Genomic DNA, 19,952 nt, shown 5'->3' on the forward strand with positions numbered 1-19,952 from the left:
TATTTTTATATTTGTTTCTTTTCTTATTGTTTTTTTAAATCTTCCTTTACTTACTTTTATTGTTTTTCTTTTTTCTTATTTTTTAATTTTTCATTCCCTTTATTTTATTTATGAAACCCATGCATTCACTAGATGCGCCTTTATTCATGCTCAAACCTTCAGCCTTCGTGGCGGAGGGGTAGTATCTCCGCTTCAAATGCCGAAGGCCCTGGTTCGGTGCTCATCCTCGACGCAGTTTCTTTTTTTTTTTGAGTAGTGACGAGTCGGCGGCGACGGCTGCGGCCACTTGCGCCGTGCGTCACTCGGTTCTGCGCAAGCGCAGAAGTGGCAAATCTGGGCTCTGGCTCACGCAGAGCGCGGTGTTGACTAGCCTAGTGAAGCTTTTCGCTTCAAAATTGGCAGTGGTTTAGCTCTGGTTAAACCTGGAGGATTGCGAAAGCAACGAGGAGAGGCGACAGAGAGCGCGCGGCAGCGGCCCCCGGCACGCTAGCTATGCGCCGTGTGACGTCACTGCTCCTCGCTCATGCGCAGTATGGCCTTGCCTCAGCTCCGTTAAATGACTCGGCGACTCGAGTAGTGTTGCTTTGGCAACAATAAAAAAGTGGCGCGTTCACACACGCTGTCTTATCCGTCTATATATAAAAGGACCGCTACTATCTAAGCGAAGGTATTGAAAAGCGCTCGACTTACAGCGGTGACAACGTGGATTTCAGTGAGTATATGACCTTCGTAGGGTTTAAATGGAAAGGCGAGCTTGGGTGTAGAATGAATGCTCCAGCGGGAGTGCAATGATCAAACACTGCAGAAATAATTGGCTGTTGCAAATAATATTTCTGGAGGCAGAAAAACATTGCACTCTCAGCAGGTTCTCAGATTTGGGAGAAGGACGTAGATGCGCTCACATTCTGTGCGATATAAAATCCTCCAGTTTCAGCTATATCATGTTAACGTTTCCTACTTGGAATCTTGAGAATTTGATAATGGCCGTAATACAAATATAACTGCAAACACACTTAATCCTGCAGTCGATCGCACTCCAAGTGGTACTGCCATAGAAAAACGCGCGCGCGGACAGAAAGAAAGGAAGGTTTTAATTAGCATAGATCAATTCCCAGGAGCGGGGTGGTCGGGGGCCCCTAGTCCAAAGCTCCGCTGGCGGCAGCTGACTTGCGGACTAGCTGGATGATCCAGGCTTGCTGGTCCAGGTTGTCGCTGGTCAGGGCCCCCTCCCAGTGCCCGTGTGTCGGGTGTGCCACTATTAACTTGTTGTCCGGTTTGTCCTAGCATTCCCAAGATGTATGACAGAGTGTGGGGCTCGCTCCGCACCAAGGACCGTAACTTGGGGGTATTGTGTGGATTTGATCTTGCGTAAAATGTGAAGACTTGGATATGTGTTTGTTTGTATTCTCCCCCAGGCAACAGCATCCGAGGAGGACAGTCGTTTGTGTGGCGCTGAGACATGTCTTCTTTCTTGCCTAAGGTTTTCCAGAGTCTCAGTATGTGGTCCAACAATGCCGCTATGGCTCGATCGGCTCACGATACAACCAACACTGTCCGCATACCACTGACAAGAGCTGACGCAGCAAGGCATCTTCAACTGCTCGCCCGAAACCTGTCTGTAACGTCGTGGTCTGCCCCTGGAGGTTGGACACCCTGCTCGCACCATTTCAACCTCTTCCTTCAACATCATATACCATTCGCCCTCCACCGCGGTGATACTACGCTGTTGTGCCGCCTGTGGCTGGGAGTGGCGTGCACAAACGCCTATTCCCATCTCATCGCAATGACAGACTCTCCAGCGTGTGACCAGTGCGGTTGTGATGAAACGATCGGACACCTCCTCTATGACTGCCCTCGTTTTGAGCGAGAGCGCGGTTTCCTAACTGCTACTTTGTACCGCTTGGACTCGCGTCCTTTAACAGAGTCCAACGTTCTGGGGCCTTGGACACAACCTTCTTCACAAAGGAAAGCGGTGAAAGCGCTCCTAAGATTCTTAAGGGACTCGGAGTTGTATTCCCGTCTATAATCTTTAAGTTTTCAGTGCGTGCCCTCTGTCCCCGTGACATAGTGGTCGCTGGACACTTAGAAAGCTCATTTCATTGCTGCTATTCTTCCTTTTTTCCCCTTTGTTCCCCTCCCCAAGTGCAGGGTAGCCAACTGGGCATCGCCTGGTTAACCTCCCTGCCTTTCCGTCCTTTCTCTCGCTCTCTCTCAGTATATGGTCCTAGTGGAGGGGTGGGGTAGGGATGGGGATCCTCCTGGTTTGTAAGGGCTCGGGCTAGGTGATTCGCTGCCTTCTTTCCAGCTAGGCCTTCGTGACCAGGTGTCCATGTTATTCTGTGTGAGTGCGAGAGTGTACTTAACAGTGTGCTCTCTCTTCCGTGAGGTTTTCCAGTAAGGTAGTCGCTGCAGGCCTGTTGCGAGTCCGTCACTATGTGCGATGACTTCACCTGTTGATCTTGAGTCTTGATGATGATGGCTATAGCCAGTGACTACGCTTCTGCAGGATCTTTTGCATAGATTAAAACCCTGATGATTGGCCTCTTCTGGTTGCCGACCGCAGCAATCGCGAACCTGCCTGGCTTGGCATAGGCCTTGATGTCGACGTGTACCTTCCAGTTGTTTTGATAGTTTTTTGCCAGTGCTTTGACCTCGGCTTTCCTTCTATCCTTCTGCCGTTCGTGGTTCATGTGCCTGGGTATCGGGTTTACATAGAGCTTCTCTCTTGACGGCGTCGGAATTTGGGACTTGCTTTCCCTAGTTCGTAGTGCCTACCGTAGTCCCAGTCTCTTCAGGCTATCACTGCCCACTTGCGTTGTGCTTAGCCATTTTTTTGACCCTCTAGAGTGCCTAAAGATGTTCCGTTGATGTCGTTCATGGGATGCTTAGGGCAGTTTTATAGGCTCTCGTTATGATGGTATCAATGGCCCTTCTCTGAATGATTCTGATCTCTTGATAGGTATAGGTATAGTAATAGGCCTTAGGTATAGTAATGATGTCTGCGTGTTTCCATCCCCACGATAGTTGGCTTTTCTCCTACGGCTCTTCGTTGATGTAGTTGGTTAGGTCTGTCAGGTGATCTTTGGTGAGGCTCCTGATTATGCCGTTTGTAACCTTGTCACTTCCCGGGGCAGTGTGTCTTGGGGACATACGGGCTGCTGCGTAGATCTCTGCCAGCGTTATGTGGGAGTCAAGAGTTTTGCTGACCCTCATAAAGAATTTTCAAGAGGGGGAAGGGTGCGCTGTGTGAAAAACGCGATGACCACATTTTCCGGTGTTCTCGTGGTGGATGAACTATCGCGGTCCACGTTTTCTCCAAACGTAACTGTTAGCTTTGGTATACAACTCGTCTCGTGTTTAATGCAGCCTGTATGGCTTGTTTTACAACTCTCTGTTGTGGAAGCAAATAAAGCACATGGAGTAAAGTGTATGGTGCGCTTTAGGTTATATAGGAAAGCTTGTGGGCTCATTAGCTACAGTTTTGTGAATTATGTGGCACAATTAGCGCTAATTGGAATCTCTACCACGCTCTTAACTTTTACTTGCTAGTGTTCCAAAATTTAAACTTATGAAACTCCGTTAAAATACAGACTTCTTCAAGATGTTTTGTGTTCCACACTGTATGGTGACTGTCAAAAGCTTCGCTACTATAATTTATTATAGACCTATTCAAATACTGGGTTATTATTGATAAACGAATGTATTGTCAGCCTTGTCAAAGAGGAGTGTTTGTGGAGCCCTATCAGAGTTTATGAAAAAAGTTGAATTGACCAGTACAGAACAAAAGTAGTGAAAAATAGCGGCTAATTTCATTAAAGAAAAATTAGGAGCTAGAACCTGTTTTTTTTTTGCACTGGCAGTCACTTCAAACAGAACGTTTTTTTTTTACAATTTCCTCTCTATATTTATGCAGACAATGCACGCGACTATAGGGTTTTCGCCACATAGCAGGAAGATGAAGCTTTCACTGCACATACAATAAAAGCTTGTTGAGGTATTAGCGGGGTCGCAGCTGAGCACCAGACAGAGACGACCAGCGTGGCAGGCTTCTAGTTCCGAACTGCGCGTGCCGGGCGTGCGCTCCGAGCACGCGCTGTCGTTCTTTATTTTCTTCTGTCGCGGGAACGCCGATCGCAGCGCCTGCGCTTTATAGCGTCGCCGGGCGCTACAGGGCCCCCCGCCTAGACGGAACGTCGAAATATACGCGCCGACGGGGCAGAGATGGAGTAGCCACGGCAGGCAAGCAGGCAGCTGGAGTAACAGTGTCCCCACGGGGTCGCTACAAGGTCCGGTAAGTTCATGTCGGGGGCCGGGAAGAGCTGTCGGGTGGAGTGCACGGGCTCAGGTGGACGAGCCTGGCTGCTGCGCAACGGGCGAATGAGGCAGAGTGCCGAGCTGACAAAGCATATTAGGGCAATGGAGGCCATGGTGGGGCCGTCACCGACAGTAGTGCTGCCCGCTGGCACAAGTGTCATTGGTGCTGGACCGTTGCAGCTGATGTCGGCGGGAAGCTGGCACACAGAGTACGCCGTCACAAGCAAGGGAGCGGTCGAAACGGCTCCGTGGACAGATGTGGTCTTTAGCGTGGTGTCGTGTCGCTGCTGTAGCGCCAGCTTCAAGTCGTCCAAATAGGTGGAAATGGCTGGCTTACATGGCTCAGGTGCCCCTGATGTAGGGCGCGAGCAGTGCGGTCCGGCCACTAGGGTTGGCACAGGTGTGACCGACGAGACAACGGTGACAGCTGTGGTGATGACGGAGGAAGTTGCTGGGTTCAATTCCAGGTGCTGGGGTAAAGCGGGAGTGGCCGTCCGGAGCGACTGGCCAGTGCTGATGCGCGTGTGGGCATGGTCGGGCGTGAGAGCAAGCGCTGACACTGGGTCAGGAACTGTTTCAGGCAAAGTGGGGCTGGAGGCGATCGCCATGCTTGTTACTGCTGTCATCGGGTTGGCTTTCTCATCCTGCTCCTGATGACGAGTAGTGCTCTGCGGACCGTCTGAGGGGCTGGGAGTGTGACAAGCAGGCTTGGTCGTTGTCGAGGGCTCTTTAGCATCAGCGGGCGACGGCTTCAACCTCACAGAAGAGGCCTGCAGAGCTGTTGGCGGTAGTGACGAGGTAGATGTAGATGCCGGAAGCCTCGGCACGGCTGCTGCCGCAGAGTCGTCCTTGGCTGCAGGAGGCTCTGGCGACAACGCCACTGAAGCGCACGGAGGCAGAGCCAGAGACGCGGGTCGGATAGTAGTGGGAGCAGGACGCGAGGCGGAGCTCGTGCGGATCCCACCTGGTATGGCGTCGAGAGAGACAGCCGGGCTGGAGACGCTGGACGGGAGTGGCGGCGATGCGGCGAGGGGCTGCTGAGGCGGGCCGGGTTCTGATGAAGGCTGCGTGGGCGCGAGCGAGGCCGGTCCAGGGACAGAGGCTGGCGCCGGCGAAAACGGGTCCGCTGCGTCGTAGAGCGGCGGCGGAACGTAGTAGGCGCCGAAGTCCGCCAAGACGGCCGCACGCAGCTCATCGTATGGCCGGCCGCCGAAAGCAGAGTAGGTGAGCCGATGCAGGAGGTCGGCCGGGAGGATGTCACAAAGGACTTCGTGTTTGAACGGCTGGATGGTGATGCCGTTCAGGTACATCGAAGCCTCCAGTTGGGCGAACCACCCGCCGACGCCTGCAGGCCGGAACGCCGGGAGCGGCGGGTCGAAACTTGGGTGCTGCCAGTACGCCATGCTGGAACGCCGCTGAGATAGAAGGCACGGTTCGCCAGGTCACCACTGTTGAGGATTTGCGGGGTCGCAGCGGAGCACCAGACAGAGACGACCAGCGTGGCAGGCTTCTAGTTCCGAACTGCGCGTGCCGGGCGTGCGCTCCGAGCACGCGCTGTCGTTCTTTATTTTCTTCTGTCGCGGGAACGCCGATCGCAGCGCCTGCGCTTTATAGCGTCGCCGGGCGCTACAAGCTGTTTCAGATTACCTTACCACCCTGCATCAAGGATTACGAAAAACCGTAATTGACTCATTTTTTGATAAGGGAAGAGTACTTGACTAAATCTAATGTGACGAATACAGTGTTCATGGAATAATGCGCTTAACAGGCTTAGGCCGGACTCTACTACAGCGAAACTCAAGCGCATAGGCGAACAGGTAGGGCGCATGATCCACCGCGTTTCCAGCAAGCGGGGTGGTCTGCGGTGCAGGGACGCGCTACGGCTCGTCCATGCCTTCGTGACCAGACGGATCCTCCACGCCGTGCCGCACCTACTCACCACCAAACAAGAAGACGAGAGCATTGACGCCATGAGCAGGAAGGCAACAAAGCGAGCACTGGGCCTCCCAGTGGCTACCTCAAATGCCAAACTGAAGGCGTTGGGGGTTGTAACCTCCTATCAGGGGTTGCGGGAATTCCACCTCGTGAGCCAATATACGCGGCTCTCGTAGTCGGCTGCTGGGCGCCGCCTGCTAGACCGCTTAGACATCCAACACACATGCATACCAGAAGGGACGAAGAACATCCCATTGCTGTGGTGCCACATGCTCTAGGTCGCTCCACTCCCGCGTAACATGGACATGACTTCACATGAAGGCAGACGACAAGCACGGGATCACACGCTTGAAAGGCAATATGTATCTAAACAGGGCGTCTACTACGAGGACATCACAGGGCCGTCGCCCGCAGGATTCTACACGGCTGCCGTAGTCCACTGAGGAATGAATGTCGATGGGCTGTCTTTTCGGGCCCCAAAATCAACGCGAGCGGACAAAGTTGCAATAGCTCTCGCTGCCGCCGATCCAAAATCGAGAAAGGTTATCACAAACTCCCTCCAGGCCTGTGAACATTATCTTGCAGGGGAAATATCGCCTTTTGGCTCCCAAATTCTAAGATGGGCTCCCGCCTATCCAACTCGCACAAACGTAATCTGGGCTACTGGCCACCAGGGTCTACGAGTCAATGGGCCGCCGATGCGGCCGCCCGAGGGCTCCCACACCGGGCTCCTTATCCTAGATCTCCTGGCTGAGAAGCTCATAAACCGCTTCTGCGGTTCCGCGAAATCTTAATTCATTACTGCCATAGCCACCGCCTCTACCCGGTAGCTGCCAAGGGACTGAGTAAGGCGGAGGAGCGAACTCTGCAGCGCCTGCAGACATGAACTCTTCTCTGTCCTGCCATCGCCAAACACTTTGATCTGAACATAGATGGGTGCTGCGCGCACTGTGGAGAGATCTGCGATGTCTTTCACATGGTGTGGGCATGTACTAAGAATCCTCACCTTGCCCCTGCCCCCCCTAAGAGGCATGGGAAACTGCCCTCATCAACTGCTCCACACTGGAGTCCCAAAGGGCTCTAGTAAAGCGGGCGCGCGACGTCGGGCTCGTCGTGCGATGTCCCTGACTGAGGATACCGACCATGTAGCAGGGGTATTCTGACCCTCAAACTTTCTTTGCGTACTAAAAAAATTCGCCCCCCCCCCCTGAAGGATTATGCAAGGGCTGATGATGCCGCAGTGATTGAACATTTTGAAACTTTTTGATTTGATTTTAATGAAAGTGATGACGTCTGTAAGCTGTGGAAGCGATTTGCTGAAATTTGTCATTACTGTCTCAACCCAACAATTCTGGACAAAAGCATTTTTGAAGTGGAAAGAGTTTAAGTACGCAATTTTTGGTATAAAAATTTCACTATAACAGTCCATATATACACACATCTCTCATCGGCAGGCTTGGATTTTTTTGCTAATAACATTTCTGCTGTCGTCAAAAGCGTTCCCAATAGATTTCTTATTGCAGTCGTAAGTGCTCGATGCGATCGATGGAAACACAATAAAATAAATATTTTGCTCCATATCGAAAAAATAAATCATTACCTTGAATATTTTTATACCTTTCTTTACCTTACAGATTTTGAATATTCGAAATTTTTTCAACAATATTAGACACGAAAAGCCATCGTGCCAAAAACGTGCAAAAAAGTGCACAACACACACCTTGGATGACACGTAAGATTAATCAACTGAACTGAAAATTAAAACGTGCCAAGAAAGGTTACCATCAGCCCAGTCTTATTCATATGCTTAAAAATAACCTTCAGTGCGCGCGCTCGTGAACAAGAGTATTTCAACTTCAGCAGATCGTTACCTAATTTCGTTGGATATTGCCCGAGTAAATTTTGGAATTCTCTTAGTGACAGCAAGAGGAATATTGAAAAAACAATAACACTGAACAAAGATGCAATGACGGACTCGATCGACATTGCATGTAATTTTAATGCATATTTTCACAGCGTGTTCTCGAAAACAGTCTTACAATGTGTGCGCAACGCTTCGTACAACGCGTCATATTATGAGAAGTTGACTTTATTAGCCTGTCTGGTTTATTTTCTTTGCTTTTAGAATTGAAACCTAAAGCATATCCTGGACCTTATATTTACCGACTATTTTTTTGCGCCGCTGTGCCGAAATGCTTTCGAAGTTCCTTTTTGTGCTCTTTAGAAAATCACTGCTGTCATGAAAACTTTCATTTGAGTGGAAGAACGCTCGAGTTGTTCCCATCTTTAAGAAAGGCGACTGCTCATTAATGCAAAATTACCGTCCGATGTGCGTATACTAAATAAATAAATAAATAAATAAATAAATAAATACATCCATGAGAACAGTGTAGCGCGAATTGTGCCATTGGTGACAGCATATACCCGACGTAGTTTCTACACCAACGGGAGGCTAAGTTGGGCGGCAGTTTCGAGATCTTAAAGCTAGGATTGTTTAAGCTGTAACTATAGGACTGTGTAAACTTTTTAGAATGCAGATGTCAGGACAACTGATTGCAGTGAATGGAAAGAATTGATGGCAGCTGTTTCTTGCGGCCTTTGACGTCAAATGAAGAAAGAAACTTCCGCAATTATCTTTTGTTCCGGCGACAGGTGGCGCTAGTAGAGACTCTTGGCTCTGTCGGCATTCAGCCAGATGGCATGGTGGGCCATTCTTTGGGGGAAATCTGCTGCGCCTACGCTGACGGCTGCTTGACGGCTGACCAGGCTGTGGCTTGTTCATACTGGCGAGGGCACTGCATTGACTTGGGAAACTTGCCTAATGGAGCCATGGCCGCCGTTGGTGAGTGCCGCAGCTGAAGTGTTTTTTTTTGTCAAACGGAAGATGAATTTAGGTCTTTTTATGAGCTGACTCTGTTTTGAGATGTTGCCTTCCATTGACGCTGAGTGGTATTGAAGCATAGTCCGGAGAATCAAATTGACAGGTAATAAATCGTACCAAAAAGCGATAATGCGACCTAGCAGTTCCTATTGGGACTAAATGAAATGGTTTAAAATTTCAAGCAAGCTCATGCTCTCCCAGAAAACTCAGAAAAAAATTAAAAAAAACGAACTTTGAGGAGCGGTCAGTGGTGCTAGGTATGTAATTGCTCGCGTTAGATGACGACCCAGCGATGCAACTAGTATACGGCGGGAAGAGGAGCCCAAAAAACACGATGGTGCTGGTTGATGACAGTGAGCGGATAAAATGCCATCTGCAGGGGGTAAAACAAACCACGGAACAATTCGTGGTGACTGCAGGCTTCAGAAACTCCTGTGCAACCCTGGTCACCTGAGGCAGCGTCGGAGCACTAATAACGGAAGACAGTGCCTTAGTGGCGCTGGTAGCGAAGGTGTAAAACAGAGGTGGTGACGCCTAATACTGAGACGCCAAACTGAAAAGTCTAAATAACTATCTTTATCGTTGTCGATAATCTTGATTACGTTCATTACGTAGATGTTCTCAACGGTACTCGCCTCGGTAGCTCAGTAGTTAGCGCATTCGGCTGCTCAGCACGACGATGCCCGTGTGCTGTGCGATGTCAGTGCATGTAAATCACCTGAGATAGGAGAAATGCCGGAGCCATTAACAGCAACGCCCCTTTCTCTCTTCCTTTCTTCTCTCTTTTCTTCCTTGCGTCTTTCTCGGTACTGTTCAGGTGTCCACCGCTAAGTGAGACAGTTACTGCACTTTTCTTCCCTCGAAACCAATTTGTTTTTCAGCGGAAATCGTAGTTTATTCGGTGGATCGGTTTTGGTGGTTTCTGGGCCAGTAAGCGGATTAGAATTATTGAACGCAACGCGGCTTTGTACGACCCCACCGCCATGGACTTCGCACATGAGGGTCAGACGGCAATATAGCCTATCACTATACCGCGCTTGTAAAAGAGAAAGTTAAGGAACGGTTCTCGGTATCGCTATTCGAGCTGCATGTGAAAAAACGTTACTGAAGTCCCGTGTTTTTGCAAGGGCTATATTCTTTGATTCTTCGTGCAGCGGCGTCATCTGCACCATCGGCGCTTCTCTCGGCCGCCGGCGGTCCGGCATGACGCGATATCGCCTGCTCGCCTGTCACCGCGGCGCAAGCGACGCATGCATAAGCACCAAGAGCCAATTGGCTTAAAGACCTCGCTTCCGGCTTCAAAAAAATGTGGCGTAACGACCTGCCCTCAATTACCGCCTTTCTCCGTGCTAGAGCCGCAAAAAATGCGGGCGATAATCTTCCTTAACTCAGATAAGGCCTCTCCGAGACCGGTTGGATGAATTTGACTCGCACTATGAGCTATTGCAGAATCTGCTACTCTGACACAGAGAAACATTCAATACCGGCATCTCGGACACTAATACTAAACATAGCCCGCAAATGCTGGAACTGCACGACATCGCAGACGCCGCACGCCGTGTTGCAATGACGCCTCGATGACTTCTTTATCCAGGCCTAACATGGGAGGAGGCGGCAAAGCGTTGCTGCGATGGCGTGGTTAGAGCCTGCCACAACGCCGTGGAGTCGGTGACCATGTCCGGTCCTGCACACGCCGTGGCCGCCTTGGTCGAGGAGCTGCAAGCCGAAGATGTGTTCGCCCGGATGGTTGACAGCATGAACGTGGCCTTCCACAGTCAGGACATGCAGAATATTGCCCCTGTGTTCGAGAAAGCCTTGAAGAAGGTGAATATCTTAGTGATCAAGGAGTTGTAACTATACGCAGCTTGTTTTCTGCATTGCATCTCGTTGAACTGAAGCTATATGAGTTTAATTCATCGTGTCATGGGGAGAATTTATCTCTGGCGCGATGCTAGCTTCCGATCGGCGACCATGCAACAATATCTCTCGGTTCGGCTCCTGGCGTTGAAAAATTAGACTTTCAATTCATGCCTCTGTGATACGGGTCTAAAGACGGATGCACTGATTTCGTAAGTTTCTGCGTATAACTCCCCCAGAACAAGCGAAATATGTGCGCACTGTGCGATCAGAGCATACACAACGGTCGCAATAGAAACCCAGTCTGTGTGACATTATACGGCATCCTGCAGAACTTATCCCGAAAACACATGAGAAGCAAAGGAAAATGGATTTCTTCATATATTCCGCATGTTACCGACAGCTTATTACCACAATTCTTTTGCGCATTTCATGAAATACCAAAGCTTCTCCTCCGTAATAACTGTTGCAAAACTCCGGTATTAGTCCCTGCCATGGCCCTTTTCCATTTCTTGGAGGTTAACAGATGGTGCTGCTACCTCCGAGTGAGGGTACCAGGTTGTGATGCCGTTCTGCATCTTTTGTTTCTCTACTGTTTCCTGTTTTATGAAGCACTGAAGTAGCGTGACACTCTTCGAACCTCCGGGTATGAACCCTACCAAGAGGCCAGGGGCAGCATTTTATAAGCTGTTTATTTTCTATTGTCATATTCGCGTCCAATTGTTCCCCTGTCATCGGTCATTAGGATATACCCGCGGCTGTCATGCGTCTGTGGGAAGCCGTCCTGTCATTGGCTGCTATTAGCTGCATATAGCAGCCAGTGGCCGCCAGCCACCCAATGTCGACGACCACCCAATGGCCGGGCTGCTACCCAAAGACGCTTGAAAACCACGGATATATCTTAGTGACCAAAGAGAGATTACCAAATGGTCGCGAAATGGTCAGTTGAAAAATAGGCAGCTTGTAGAATACTGCCCTAGATCTCGATACGCGAGTTGCACGGAGAGTTTCCCAGCAGTTGTAATTAGAGCTCCGCTTTCCATGACGTAAACCTCATTGCTGTGGCAGACGGCATAGTATTGGCAACCGCATTCTCCTCTAAGCGGGCTGGGCGAAGGTTGTCTACATGATCCTTAGCAGTAAGTAATATGTTAGCCGGGGAGTGGACACGCCAGGGAATGTACGATTGTGCCAGAGATCATTTAGAAGACGGGGGAAGGCAGATATGCTGCACAGCTTTAGTTGATAACTCATCACCCCTGTGGAAAATAAATTTTGTCGCTATTCTGCTTTTGCTCTGAACTTCGCACAGTTCTTATATTTTGACGTCCGAAGATGGTTTGGTTTGGCTTATGTGGTTTAACATCCCAAAGCGACTCATGCTATCGGGACGGCGTACTGTAGAGCTTTGGATAATTTCGACCAGCTGGGGTTCTTTCCAGTGAGGCTAGCTTAGCACAGCTGTTTGAGGAACTAGCGGGTATCAATTGGGGATGTCGTAGGGATTAGTGAGGTTAGGAGGACAGATGAGGCATATACAGCACTGAAGGCCGGGCGCGTACTGTGCTTTCGTGGGTTCGCAGACAGACGAGAACTAGGTGTGGCATTCCTCATAAATCAAGATATAGCTGGCAACATAGAGGAATTGTATATTTTTATAGCTGTCGTAATTAGGCTTATAAGAAGTACAAGCCGAAGGTGGTGTAGGCCTACGCGCCTACATCAAGCAATGATGACCAGATCGTTGAAAGCTTCTAAGAAGACGTGGAGTCGGCAATGACCAAGGTAAAATCACAGTACACTGTACTGATGGGCGACTTTAATGTGAAGGTAGCCAAGAAGCAGGCTGGAGACCAGGCTGTAGGTGACTATGGCATAGGTTCTAGAAATAGAAGGGGAGACTTATGGGTAGAGTTTGCAGATAGAAATAATTTACTGATCATGAATACCTTCTTTCACAAACGAGCAAATAGGAAGAGCACGTGAAAGAGCCCTAATGGTGAGACTAAACATGAAGTAGACTTCATACTGTGCGCTCACCTTGGCATCGTAGAGGATGTGCCGGGTGGAGGCATCAGTATGTGGAGGTGGAGGTGCCAGGTGGAGGATGTGGAGGTACTCAGAGAGGTCCTTTGTAGCGACCACAGAATGGTAAGGTCTCGTATTAGCTTGTATTTTAGAGGGAACGGAGAAAACTAGTGAATCGAAAGGCTATTAACAAGTTAGCTTTAAGAGGGAAAGTAGAGGAATTCAGGATTTCGCTGCGGAACAGATTTTTCCGTTTTGTCCGCCGCGGTGCCTGAGTGGTTATGGCGCTCGGCGGTTCGCCTTAAAGATGCGGGCTCGATCTCGACCGCGGGTGTCGAATTTCGATGGAGGCGAAATTCCAGAGGCCCATGGGCTGTGCGATGTCAGTACGCGTTAAAGAACCTCAGGTGGTAGAAATTTCCGGAGCCCTTCACTACGGCGTCCCTCATAACCTGAGTCGCTTTGGGGCGTTAAACCCCCAAAACCATAAACTATAAACAAGATTTTTTCATTTTAAGCGAAGAAGACGACCGTAATGATGAAATAATGAACGATAATGTTCCAGGTATCGTTACGGAGTGCGCCGTAGAAGTGGGCGGTAGCATGGTTCGACAGGATACTGGCAAGCTATCTCAGGAGACTAAAGATCTGATTAAGAAGCGCCAAAGCATGACGACGTCTAACTCCACAGACCGATTAGAACTAGCAGAGCTATCGAAGTTAATAAATAAGTGCAAGGTAGTTGGCCAAAGGAAGTTTAACATGGAGAAAATCAAGCATGCTCTAAAGAACGGAGGTAGCCTGAAAGCAGGGACGATAAAACCAACCTTAGGTAAAAATCAGTTGTATGCGCTTAGAGACAAGGAGGGCAAAGTCATTAACAATACGAATAAGATAGTTAGAGCAGCTGAAGAGTTCTTCACAAATATATACACTAGCGAATGCAATCAGAATGTTACTGAGAGATGCAGTAGAGCACAGCATTGGGACATCCCGCCTGTAACGAAGGAGGAAGTAAAGAAACTGTTAGGAGCAGTGCAAAGAGGGAAAGTAGCTGGTAAGGAACAGGTAACACCACATTTGTTGAAGGACGGGGGAGAGATTGTGTTAAAAATACTAGCCACCATGTATACGAAATGACTTGTGACCTCCGGCGTACTAGGAGCTTGGAAGAATGCTAAAATTATCTTAATTCATAAGAAAGGAGACGTCAAGGACTTGGGGAATTACAGACCGATCAGCTTACTGTCCGTTGCCTACAAGGTATTTACCAAGGTAATCTCTCATCGACTCAGGAAAACCTTAGACTTCGATCAACCAAATGATCAGGCAGGCTTTCGTAAAGGATACTCGACAATAGACTATATTCACGCTATCAACCACGTGATAGAAAAATGCGCAGAATATGACCAACCCCTATATATAGCCTTCATTGATTGCGAAAAAGCATTTGGCTCAGTGGAAACCTCAGCTGTCATGCAGGCATTGCGAAATAAGGGTGCTGAAGAGTGAGATGTGAAAATATTGGAAGATATTTATAACGATTCGAAAGCTGCCATAGTCCTCCATAAAGTCCGCAATAAAATTCCCCGTAATGAAAGGTGTCAGGCAGGTAGACGCGATCTCGCGAATGCTGTTAACCGCCTGTTTACAGGAGGTATCCCGTAGCCTACATTGGGAACAGTTGGGGATAAGAGTTAATGAAGAATACCTAAGTAATTTGCGAATCGCTGATGACATTGCCTTGCTAAGTCACCCAGGACATGAGCTGCTAAGCATGATCAATGGTAGGCAGGCAGAGCAGAATGGTGGGGCTCAATATTAACATGCAGAAAACCTAAGTAATGTTCAACAGTCTAGCAAGGGAACAGTAGCTCGCAATTGCTAGCGAGGGGCTGGAAGTAATAAGAGAATATGTGTATTTAGGGCAGGCAATGACCGCTGGTGTGGATTATGAGAGGGAAATAACTAGAAGAATAAGAATGTGGTGGAGCGCATATGGAATGTTCTCTCAGATCATGAATGGCAGTTTTCTAATATCCCTCAAGAGAAAAGTATACAATAGCTGTATCTTACCAGTACTCATCTATGGGCAGAAATGGGCTTGGGCAGGGCATGCAATGGGAAGGCAAGATAACCGCTGGTCCTTAAGAGCAACGGAGTGGATTCCAAGAAAAGGCAAGCTTAGCAGGGGGCGGCAGAAAGTTAGGTGGGTGGTTGAGATTAAGAAGTTTGCAGGGATAGGGTGGCTGCAACTGTCAAAGGACAGGGTTAGTTGGAGAGACTTGGGAGAGGCCTTTGCCCTACAGTGGGAGTCGTCAGGCTGTTGATTATGAAGATGATGATGGGGTTCTTTAACGTTCACTGTCATCGGAAAGTACACCGGCCTCTAGCATTTCGCCTCTACCGAAATTCGACCACCGTGGGCCATATCGAATCCGCGTGTTTCAGGTGAGCAGCCAAGCACCGTAACCACTGAGCCACCCCGGCGGCTCGTGACATCAGAAAAGCTGAAAAGCAACGGTATCTTGTGTTTTAATTCGAGATAATGTCAGGTTACAGTTTTTTAGTATATTTTAGAAGCTGCTACTGTGTTAAGACAAAACGTCATTTTTAGATTTGACCGATTTGACTTTCACATGTGATGGATCCAGTGCTCCTTGGAAGTCTAGATATAACGTCAGAGAGCCTTCGCTATAACATTCAACGCCCCCTCCCTATGAACTGCACTACTTTTAATATCATTTTCTCTTAAATTTAGGCGCACTCAAACAAGGATATCTGCAGTTATACTGCTCCTGCAGTCGATAGAGGGGGGCCTGAGCGATGTTATTACGAGCAGCGCCAGGTGGACGGCACTTCATCGATTTAATTTTTGGAGCTGTGCTTGGGAGGCGACAAATTTGTCTGAGCGGCGGTGCCGTAACATGAGCTAATTCCTCTATTATTCCGTGACCCCTTCCAACAGGTAATACCAGAAGCGAAGCCGCGCAGTAAACGCTGGGTCAGCTCCTCTGTGCCGGAGGACCGCTGGCATGAGCCCGCAGCCGAAAACTGCTCCGTGGAGTACCTTGTCAACAACCTCGTTGCTCCTGTGCTCTTCCACGAGGCTCTTCTACACGTGCCAAAGGACGCTATTGTCGTAGAGATCGGTCCCCATTGCCTTTTGCAGGTGAGTATAAAGCTCGAGCTTTGAGATGTCGAAGGCGCTTTGTGAACGGTTGCCAAGAAATCTATACCTGTGATTTTTTCTCTACAGGCTTTGGAGAATTTTCTAAGGTGCTTCACAGAAACGTGTGGTACAAGACACAGGTGTTGTGGAGTGAGGAGATGCACCTGCAGCGAATGAGATTTGAGACGTGTTTTTTAATTCTTTCGTCACCCGATTAGTGCGTCGCTCTCACGAATACAAAAGCTAAAATGCGCATGGACATGCCATTCTATAGTGATTTGGACATGTGGGGAGCAACAATTATAGATACGCTGCCTCACTTGCACGCGCAGACAAGGTGCGCAGGAGCGTTTTTTCTTTCACGACCGGTGCCTCTATGCATACTTTGGTTCAAGTAGTCCACTGGAACGCGAGGAATGAACTATCATTTGCGTAGCGGGGCCTGTTTGCTAGTGTGGTGTCCTACCTGTAAATGTCGACATTGCTCTTTAGAGAACAAGGCTCCAACACCTTAAAGGGGAACTGCGGCGGTTTTTTAACATTTATAGTTGATAATCACGTCGCATTCTTTCCTCTCTCTCTGGTACAAAAAAGCCGCTTTTCAACGTCAGACCTAAGCATTTTAAAACAGAAACCCAAACTGGGCTTCAGCCATATGATGTCACGAGATGCCAACTCTTGACGTCCCCGATACTGTCAAAAGGCTTGTCGTGCGCGCGTTGATGGGCTCAACTGACGACTGTAAGCGATAGCTTCGGTCATTATTTGTCGACTAAAAACAGGCGCGAAATTTTTGCCTTCAGCGAACGCTGAGCGAATATTAACGACAGTGCCACACTGTGATGTCCCACGTGCAGGGTTGTCCGAAGTAATCACCCCGGTTTTGGCCACAAAATGGGAAGTTTTGAAATTTATTTGTGCTGCAACAATACGTCACTCAGCTGCGAAATGTGGCAGGACTGCCGAAAACTCCAGCAAAATTATCCGGAAAGGTTCTGTAAAATTCGCGGAGGTACAAAAACACTGCATTTGACCGTTAAGCGCTCTTCTCTTGGGAGCTTTATGCTCCAAAGATATCGCGCCGGCTTTCAAAGGAAAGTAAGGTACACAGATAGGGGACAGTGGGGCAAAGCCGGGTGTGGGGTAAAACGCGACTTTTTTTTTTACTTAGGGCCCACAAACTTTTAAACGCGCTATTATGTTAATTTAATATTTAGCTGGTATGACCCTCTGCATTTTCAATACAGCCTAGCGCAATGTTGTTAAGATAAGTTTTTCAAGCAGAGAGAAAACCGAGAAGTGGAGCTTTGTGAGCCGAAAAGCAGTCGAAAGGGTGGGAAATTCTGCACGCTAAATATTTCAAAGCTGCTCAGCTCAGTCGTCCTGGCGTTGTCGGCCAACATAGCATTTTGAGTGTTACAACTGGTTATTGGTTTTATCATGCGCAAAAGTTTATGAAGATTTTCATGTCGAGCTTCTAAGTGAAACTTATTTTCGCAGCAAGCCACAAGTAAGGCAGAGCCGGGCGGCCACGTTTTTTTTAACCTATCTTAAAGGTGCAGTGAAGAGGAATCTGAACTCGTCTTTTTGCCGCGGGAACTCAATCTACATGTTCCGAGCATTCTTAGAAACTTCGATTTATTGCCCTGTGTGACCGATTTCCCTAATTAAATCGGATTAACGTCCGGCTCCCGCTTTTTTTTTTTTTTGAATTCTCCCCGTACGGTAGGCGGAGTCGACCAACGCGTGGAGTGCCTTTCAGCCAGCTCCGTGGAGGCTTGCCACTCTGCCGTCGGCGGAGTAATCCGTAGTAGCAAATAGTCCACGTGTATTTTTATTTCTGCGGGCTTATTTTGCGGCTATATTATCTGCGAATGAAACTATTTATTCACGGAAACCTAAAAAACAAAATAAAGCGAAAGCAAAGCCTCCACGGAGCTGGCAGAAAGGCACTCCACGCGTTGGTCGACTCCGCCCACCGTACGGGGAGAATTAAAAGAAAAAAAAAGGCGCGAGCCGGACGTTAATCCGATTTAATTATGAAATTGGCCACACAGGGCAATAAGTCGAAGTTTCTAAGAATGCTCGGAACGTGTAGATCGAGTTCCCGCTGCCAAAAGACGAGTCAGATTTCTGTTCACTGCACCTTTAATACCTTGAAGAGTGCCTTGATATTTTGGAGTCGGTACTGACAGTATGCAGCATTGTGCATCAAGTAAAAGGGAGGAAATAAATTTCTGGAAGTTGGTGTAACTTCATAATTTTTATAAGTATTATTGTGGCAGAGGCACTTATTCTTGTTGTGAGGTTTCGCGTTATTCTTTTTATTCTTCCTTTTGGAATCAGTTGCCATATTGCGTCGCCAGGGGCAATTTTTTTCTATCGAGTTTGTTGGTGGTGCTCAACTAGCGGCGTCATTGCACACATTTGTCACTGTATTTCGTTTCTGAACCTTTTGTGATGGGCGAAATTGCATGCAGGCTCATCGCTTTCGCACTTGTTTTCTGTCGGGTACGTGCGAGAACTACTTTATCTGATTAATCGACATTAATGGCAAGCGTCGCTACTGGACCTGGGCAGTTATTGAGGCTCCCTCCTTTACGCTCTAAATGTCGCGTGTTTTGTATGTAGTCATCTGCTTCGGAGGAAACAGTGTTTCTTCTGACGCCGTAGAGCGCAGAAAATGAGGAAAGCTGATGTTTAGAGAACACAAGCGATCACAGGAACTGAACACGCTGATGCGGGGCACATTCTAGTTTACGGCCTCCACCTGCCAATGGTTTCATTTGAAATCATTGATGTTTGAGAACTCTTGTGGCCCTCATAAATAATTTTTTTAGAGAAGAATTTTGTTTGAAGTCACCTGCACATGATGAGAGAGAGAAAAAAAAGCACCGTTTCTTTTCTTGCACACTGTCGAAGGTGGTAGCGATATCTGTCGGTAGCGACAGCAGAGCGTAAGCAGTGTTTGTATCTCCTTACAAGCAAGTAGCATTCGACTGTGGGGTGGAAATATGCTACTATATATAGATTGCTTAATTCTTGTGCACCACAGTGGTGACCTAGTCTTTTGAGCATCCTCCTCGCATGAGGGTGGTGCGGGGTTCGATCATGTGCGACACCGGGTACCCACCGGTGATAAAATACTTAAAAGCTTTCCCTTGCCTGGTGCTCACCTTATTCAGTGTGAAATGCTTGGGAAATCGGTTGGTGACCCCACCTTGGGTAGAAGAAACAACCTTGTTCCAGGGCGCTCTTTGGCCACAGATGCCCTTGCGCCATGAAAATTGGTCATCAGCATCAGCTAAATGCTGGACTCATTGTAGAAAGAGTTGGAGTCTCTTCCCCATGTAAAGTCTGCTGCCCTTCAAAGTTGGTGATTCTAAGGTGAATGACAAGGAAGTAGTGTCAAGACACCCAAGCTCTTGTTCCTGAAGAGGAAGTGGAGATCTTTTTTCATTCGTGAACTCCGTCAGATGGTGAGAGCTGAAGAAGAAAGGTTTATGGCTTTGAAATCCATTCCAGAACATAACTAACCAATTGCTTCTTTTTGTGCATAACGGGAACGGGGGAAGAAAGCAGAAGATAATTTAGAAATCATACTCTGTACACAGCGTAGGTGTAACTCCGACAGCATCGGTGACGCGGCCACATATGAGTACGCGTGTCAAAGCGTCCCGAAACTGTGTTGCACATGAAATAGCGCTAAATGAGATTGTTTGGGTCTAACGGATCGATGGCTTGAAGCCTTTTCAGCTACTTTTA

The 19,952-nt window shown here is 48.4% G+C and overlaps 1 protein-coding gene across 1 annotated transcript in view; it reads left to right on the forward strand.

Moving 5' to 3' along the window:
- The window catches only part of LOC149343447 (fatty acid synthase-like), a 79,790-nt gene that overhangs the window by 21,734 nt on the left and 38,104 nt on the right, over positions 1–19,952 (forward strand). The window contains exons 8-10 of the mRNA XM_089546970.1: positions 8,902–9,091; positions 10,725–10,954; positions 15,984–16,187. Coding sequence (XP_089403096.1) covers positions 8,902–9,091; positions 10,725–10,954; positions 15,984–16,187 — 624 coding nt within the window. The remainder of the gene's footprint in view (positions 1–8,901; positions 9,092–10,724; positions 10,955–15,983; positions 16,188–19,952) is intronic.

Source organism: Amblyomma mixtum, chromosome 5, assembly GCF_055824585.1.
Source record: "Amblyomma mixtum isolate Tamu chromosome 5, ASM5582458v1, whole genome shotgun sequence".
NCBI classification, from domain to species: Eukaryota; Metazoa; Arthropoda; class Arachnida; order Ixodida; family Ixodidae; genus Amblyomma; species Amblyomma mixtum.